At 52.2% G+C, this 6,695-nt stretch overlaps 1 protein-coding gene across 1 annotated transcript; it reads left to right on the top strand.

Moving 5' to 3' along the window:
• The first annotated feature begins 228 nt into the window (after positions 1 to 228).
• On the top strand, positions 229 to 6,134 carry LOC104518677 (poly(rC)-binding protein 3). The gene is made up of 7 exons (XM_010168734.1): positions 229 to 297; positions 542 to 565; positions 1,832 to 1,864; positions 2,509 to 2,625; positions 3,023 to 3,154; positions 3,412 to 3,540; positions 5,961 to 6,134. Exons 1-7 carry the CDS (start codon positions 229 to 231, stop codon positions 6,132 to 6,134), a joined length of 678 nt encoding a protein of 225 aa, XP_010167036.1.
• The last annotated feature ends 561 nt before the right edge of the window (positions 6,135 to 6,695 follow it).

Here is a 6,695-nt window from a genome sequence, read left to right as displayed (position 1 = left end):
TGTTGGGCTTGTCCTGTGCAGGGACAGGAGTTGGACTCCATCGTCCTTGTGGGTCCTTCCAACTCACAATATCTTCTATGATTCTATGATTCTATGAATCCCGTGTCGAGGAACCTGCCAAAAACCTTTCCCCCTCTCTGTCCCCAGGTGATACAGCCGTGGTGCTGTCTCCTTCTGCGCCCAGGCTGCCCTCCCAGCTAACACACATCTCCTGTCCCCTGGTAGGAAATGGAGTCGAAGGTCTCCGAAGGCGGCCTGAACGTCACCCTCACCATCCGGCTGCTGATGCACGGCAAGGTAAGGGGCTCACACCTCCACTCGTGTCCGTGTCCAACCTGGGGTTCCCAGGGGCAGGTTTCCTCCTGCTGATGGTGAGGGTGGTGTGGTGGCACAGCGCTCCTGTCCCCTCTCATGCCTGCTCCCACCCTGTCCTTCTGCTGAGGACAGTGTGCACCGGGTTTTTGCTTCATTATGGGGTTGGGCTGGGTTGTCTTTGCATCTTCTGATGTCTTCTCCTTTGTGTTTGTCTTTTTTTCAATAGGAGGTCGGAAGCATCATTGGAAAGGTAACAACATCTTTTAAAGGTGTATTTAATGCTCTTGCCTGCACCATTTGCTGCCCCTGGTGTGGTAGATGCCCATCACCTCTTCCTTGTAATGTCCCTTCAATGTTTGATGTGCGTGAGCGTGTCGCTGGGTTTGTGGAACAGCAATGATGGGACATCCACAGAGGGATCAAAGACCATTCTACCCCCCAACAAAACCAACCACCAAACTGATCTAGTGCTGTTTCCAGCTGCTTCACTGTGGTGGTGAAATAGGTGTTTATGATCACGGTGCCCTGACACGTTCATTAAATAAATTCATTAAGTGAGATTAAGAAATGTCCTGAAAACCCATCTAAATCTTAGAATCCTAGAATCATTTAGGTTGGAAAAAACCTTTAAGATCATCAAGTCTAAACCCAATTCCACCTCTAAACCATGTCCCAGACCTTTATCAAGTCCAACCATAAACCCAACACTACCAATTCCACCTCTAACCCATGTCCCTGAGCACCTCGTCTGCCCGTCTGTTAAATCCCACCAGGAAAGGTGACTCCAACCACCTCCCTGGGCAGCCCCTTCCAATGCCTGACTGCCCTTTGGGTGAAGGAATTTTTCCTCACATCCAATGTAAACCTCCCCTGGTGCAACTTCAGCACCTCCCCCTGAGGACACAGGATGCCATTTAGCTCATGCAGAAAAGCTTCATGAGATGCTCTGCTCCCTGGTGCTTACCATGGTGGGTTGGAAAGTCCTGGCTATACAGGATTGGGTTTTTTGATGCTTTTCAAAAGCAGGTTTGTGTTAGTGAAGATTTGGAGCACAAACACCTTTTTTTATGTGCTTGCACCTTATTTTTCCATCAGCCTGTCCAACCTTGGAAAGATTCACTGTTGTACCTGCTTTATATCTGGATATAAAGGTATTAGATCTCTCTAGAGGTACTAGGTAACTGCCCTTTGAAGGCACACTCTGAAGTGCCAACTTTCCTCAACATCTGCTCAGTTCCTGAGTTTTTTTTCCATGCATTTTTCCTCCTAATGGAAAATGTAGAAACGGAGGCAGAAGCTGCAGTTGGTTCATCTGTTGTGTCTACAGAGGTTACGATGGGGCTTACAGCCTCAGCTCTCCAGCCTGCCCATCACGTGGGGATGGAGGACCAGGCAGTGCAGAGCTGCCCAGATGTTTGACTGGGTATTAGAAATGGGTGTTTGGAGGGGTTGCTTTGAAGAAGTCTTTGATATTTTTTTTTTTAACAATAGCTTGTGTTTCTGATTCTTATTTCAGAAAGGAGAGACCGTGAAGAAGATGCGTGAGGAGGTGAGCAACCCTGCTCTTTAAAATAGGAGGAAGGGAGAGGAGTGGGAAGGGCTGTTGGGCTGTCCCACCCGTGCAGTAACTCCTGGGACCAGGACACACAAGCTGGCTGTACCCAGGGCTCTTTGATGCACTTTTCTCACTCAGTATTCAAACTCTGGTAACATTTGATGGGAGTTTTCCAAAGCCAAGAATTTGCTCTTAATGAAACAGTGAAAGGAAGTTACTCCTAAGATGCTTCAGTTTGCCCCAGGTCTTTGTGCCTGCAGCTACCAAGAAGCTTTTAGAAGCAATGACCCCACCAGCTGGTCTTGCCTTGTTCACATGGGTTGGCATGTCAGTAAAAGACCCGAGGTGGATGCTTGGAAACCCTTGCTGAGGATTGGGGTGCAGCAGCACTGGAAGTACCACAGGAGGAAAAAGTGGGAGTTTTTAAGGTTAGATGAGGTGTAGAGAGGCTGGCAGAGGTAATGACCAGGAACCAAGTGAACAATGAACTTGCTGGTCTCCTGGGGCTCTTTGAGCTTCTGCTGTTGGGTGTTGAACCTTCCCAAGCTGGGACAGGATCCAAACTGGAGATTCCCAGGGGCTGCATCTCCACTGGTTCCTTGGCTGTGGTTATTCCAGGGCTGCCCTTCTCTTTCCAGAGTGGAGCGAGGATCAACATCTCGGAGGGGAACTGCCCCGAGCGAATTGTGACCATCACCGGCCCCACTGATGCCATCTTCAAGGCTTTCGCCATGATTGCCTACAAATTTGAGGAGGTGAGCAACGTGAGTCCTTTACCTCAGGAGGGCAGAGTAAAATGGTCTGCATTCAGATCCTTGGGTGGCCCGCTGGCCAAGCAGAGCTCCAACATGCCCACTACTGGGGCCAGCAGTGCAGATGGGCCTGGGTACCTCCAACCCTGGTTGGACTTGCTTAACTGGTACATGATCTCAGCACAAAACCTTCCAGACATCTCTAACTAACCAAGAACTGAGCTTCAGTGGAGTGTCCCAGAGGTCTCACACTTAATTAACTGCAGGGATGTGCAGTGATGCAGCTGCAGATCTGGGGGACATGACCCTTCTTCTCTGACCTAGGGCATTTGGGTTGGCCTGGATGGCAAGCACCTGGTTGGGTACCAAGGGCTGATGTGTTGCATTCTTGCTTCCCAAGGACATAACCAACTCAATGAGCAACAGCACTGCTACCAGCAAACCTCCGGTGACGCTGAGACTGGTCGTGCCGGCGAGTCAGTGCGGCTCGCTGATCGGCAAAGGAGGCTCCAAGATCAAGGAAATCAGGGAGGTAAGACAGACCTGGTTTGGTTATTGGGTGTAATCACAGCTCTGACCAAGGAGGAGCTGCCTTGGAAAGAGGGATCCTTATGCTGTGAGGATCACTCATCACGTTGCTTCCCAGGATGGTCCTGCTGATGTAGGAGCAGCATCCCGTGGGACCTTGCCGGCGCGGGGCAGCGCAGCTCTTGTGACGTGTGAGCTGGCTGCAAGGAAAGGCTTTCAGCTGTGGGATCTCTCCTCTTCTCTCTTTCTTTCTGTCTCCAGTCAACAGGTGCTCAGGTTCAAGTGGCGGGGGACATGCTGCCCAACTCCACGGAGCGGGCGGTGACAATCTCGGGGACACCCGACGCAATTATCCAGTGTGTCAAACAGATCTGTGTGGTGATGCTGGAGGTACAGTCTGTAACAAAGGGGGTAAAGTACGTAGGAAAAAAAACCCAAAACCCAAACCCCAGCTGGCACCACAACGGCGCTGGGAGCTGTGGAGCGTGTCTCTCATCCCCTTCTCCACGCGTTGTTGGACCACTCATCTCCTGGTACCTCCGTTTGAAACCCACCCACTGTGTTTTCCTCACCGTTTGCTGACGTTGTTTCTAGAGTCCCACACTGGAAACCTGCCTGGTCAGGTGCCCCAAAGGAGATGGTTTTTGTCCTACCACAGGAGAGAGGGGGAGGAGGCCAGGTGGGCTGGGACAGCCGTAGACTGGTGTCCCAGCAGCACTGAGGGAGCCATGGGAAGGGGACAGGGGCTGCAGCCCCTCCACCAAGCACCTGGCCTCCTTTCGTGGGGCTCACAGTGCCCTGTGAGGACCACAGCAGGGAGGAGGAGGAGGCCAGGGCATCCCCTATGCTGGGGAAGCCAAGCAAGGGCAGTGGGACAGGTAGTGAGGAAGGCTGGTGGAGAGCAGGGCCTGTAGAGCGCGTGGACGTGTGTCCAGGGTGCCGTTTTCTGGGAGAAATGCTGACGAGCACAGCTTGGAGAACTCTGCTGTGGAGACATGCTGCTGTACCAATGGCTTATTGCCAGGGATGACCATAGCCACATGCCCCACGTCCACACCTGCCATCTCAGATGGGAGAAGCTCCAGGAGGAAACCCCTCGAGATACAGGACGGTGACACCCTCCACTCCTGGTGCCTCCCAGAGATGGACGGCCACAGACCCACCTCAGGCCCCTCTGCCTCCTCTGCCTCCTCATGGCCGGGAGGAACACATTTGCAGCTGCAAGAGCTTCAGATGAAGATGCCAAGGCTTGGTGGAGATGAAGCAAAACCAAACATAAGCAGTTTGGCAGCAGCACAGCTAAGGAGGCATCACCATAAGTCACATTAGCCTGGTGATGATGCTGGTGGTGATGCTCAGGTTCTGCTGCCAGAGGAGTGTGATTTCAGCTGCATGGTGACTCCAGGTTGTGCTCTGGACTACGGCAGAGGTGGTTCCCAGGTGATGCTTGCAGGTCTGTTGTGAAGTCTTTGGTGGCTGCTGTTCTCACCAACCAAAGGAAAGGTTGCTGCTCCTCTGTGTGGCTACAAGTGGACATCTAGAAGAACATACAGAAAATATTATTTCCATGAGATAGCAGAATTTATGTTGCCTGTCTTTGCATAGCAGTAGCTGAGTCGTTTCACTTCAGGTAGAACCAGGAGACTTTTATCTGAGATCTCTCCTGATCCCTAGAAACCTCCAGAATCTCTTCTATGGCCTGTTAGTTATGTTCAAGAGAAAACCAGCAGAGGTAACTTGGGTGAGAAGATCCCTGTGGGATGCATCACTACAGCTTGATGTGGATCACTACAGCTTCTCAGACCTATCCAGGTACTGGTCAGGCCACATCAGGGAGGAGCTAGATGTCCTGGTCAGTGGGAATGGAGCTGCTGGAGAAGGAGGGCTGGGAGTGCCCATGGGTGCCTCTGCTGCTGATGTCCACCTGGCTGCTCACATGGACTGCTACCACCATGCAGCTCTATGATAAGATCTCTGGAAACGCTGATGTTGTCACCTGAGAGAGGTTTCCAGCCTCTGGCTCCTCCAGAGCTCAGCACCCTGGCCAAAGTGATCATTGCCACTTGTCCCACCAGGGCATGGGATGTCTTGACCACCATGACGGTGCCTTGCAGCATCTGCTGCAAGGCCACCCATGTCCCAGCTTGGATGATGATAGACCAAGTCCTGAAGGTGACCCTGTTCCAGCTGTGAAGAAGATGAGAGGGGTCAAAGAGCTTGAGCATCGTGCCAGGTTGCTCAGATGAGCTGCTCACTCCTTCTGATGCCCACACTCACGATGCTGTGCCACAGCTCCTGGTGCTCGGCGAGGCTGCTGTGACTCCGGGGTGGGCTGTCAACCTGCAAGAGCTCTTGGGCTGCAGAGAAAGCTGCTGCACAAGGAGGCTCCTGACAGCCAGGGATGAAAAGCCTGGTCCATGGGTGTACCTCCCCATCTTGCTGCACCTTGAGGGTCTTCTTGGGGTGTTTTGAGGAAGGTGTTGCTGCCTTCTAGCATCACACTTGAGTCTAGACCAGGAGATGTAATTTGTGGAGAACAGAGCGAAGGTGAGGGAGATAGCGGAGGTCCAAGAAGTGATTTAGGATCTTGTGCCTCAGCAGGGGATCTCCTGTACCCCAGGTTGTCCTTGTTGTCCATGGTTGTCCCCTCCGTGTCCTCCCGTCCAGAAACGCGGTTCGCCTGGTGCGGGTGTTGCTGGTGGCGGCCCCGGGGGCCGTGCTCCGTCGGGTGCTTTCTAACGCTCTTTTTGCCGCCGTTTCAGGAAAGCTGTTCTAATGTTCTCTCTCCCTCTCCTTGTCCCTTTTCCTAGTCCCCACCAAAAGGTGCCACCATTCCCTACCGCCCAAAGCCCGCCTCCACCCCTGTCATTTTTGCAGGTGGTCAGGTAAGAGCCGACCCGCTTGCAGCCTCCACTGCCAACCTCAGCCTTTTACTGCAGCACCAGCCGCTGCCCGTTAGTGCACTCAGGTTTCTTGCCTTCTGACTTGCATGGTGTCATCCCATCCGTTGTGTCCCATGGCAAGTGGACTGAAAGCTCTTTGCAGAACTGCTGGTAGTTTGGAAGCCCAGGCAGATGGCTTTAGCTCCTGTTGATGGTTGTGGGAGGATTCAGGAAAGGGATATCCCAGGGGACCAAGGTGTTAGCTCTGCCTGGGGCTCGTGCACTGAGAAAAGGCTGGAGATGAGAGCATGGAGGAGTTCATGTGGCCTGGGGAATGATTGAATTGTTGAGGTTGGAAAAGACCTTTAAGATCATGAAGTCCAACTATTAACCTAACACTGCCAAGTCCACCACTAATCTGTTTCCCTTGGGGGACGATTGAATCACTGAGGTTGGAAAAGACCCTTCAGATCCTGAAGTCCAACTATTAACCTAACACTACCAAGTCCACCACTAAGCTGTGTCCCCTGGGGAATAATTGAATCATTGAGGTTGGAAAAGACCTTTAAGATCATGAAGTCCATCTATTAACCTAACACTGCCAAATCCACCACTAAGCTGTGTCCCCTGAGGAATAATTGAATCATTAAGGTTGGAAAAGAC

The sequence above is a fragment of the Antrostomus carolinensis genome, unplaced genomic scaffold (genome assembly GCF_000700745.2).
Source record: "Antrostomus carolinensis isolate BGI_N321 unplaced genomic scaffold, ASM70074v2 scaffold46155, whole genome shotgun sequence".
Classification (NCBI taxonomy): Eukaryota; Metazoa; Chordata; class Aves; order Caprimulgiformes; family Caprimulgidae; genus Antrostomus; species Antrostomus carolinensis.
Note: the sequence above shows the minus strand (reverse complement) of the source record. Positions and strands in the feature narration are given on the sequence as shown.

What these genes read in the sequence shown, in the direction of transcription:
- LOC104518677 (XM_010168734.1), top strand. Translation starts at nt 229, where the DNA reads ATGGAGTCGAAGGTCTCCGAAGGCGGCCTGAACGTCACCCTCACCATC. An exon ending in AGATCAAGGAAATCAGGGAG is followed by an intron (nt 3,155 to 3,411) that starts GTAAGACAGACC and finishes TTCTGTCTCCAG; the next exon opens with TCAACAGGTGCTCAGGTTCA. An exon ending in TCTGTGTGGTGATGCTGGAG is followed by an intron (nt 3,541 to 5,960) that starts GTACAGTCTGTA and finishes CCCTTTTCCTAG; the next exon opens with TCCCCACCAAAAGGTGCCAC.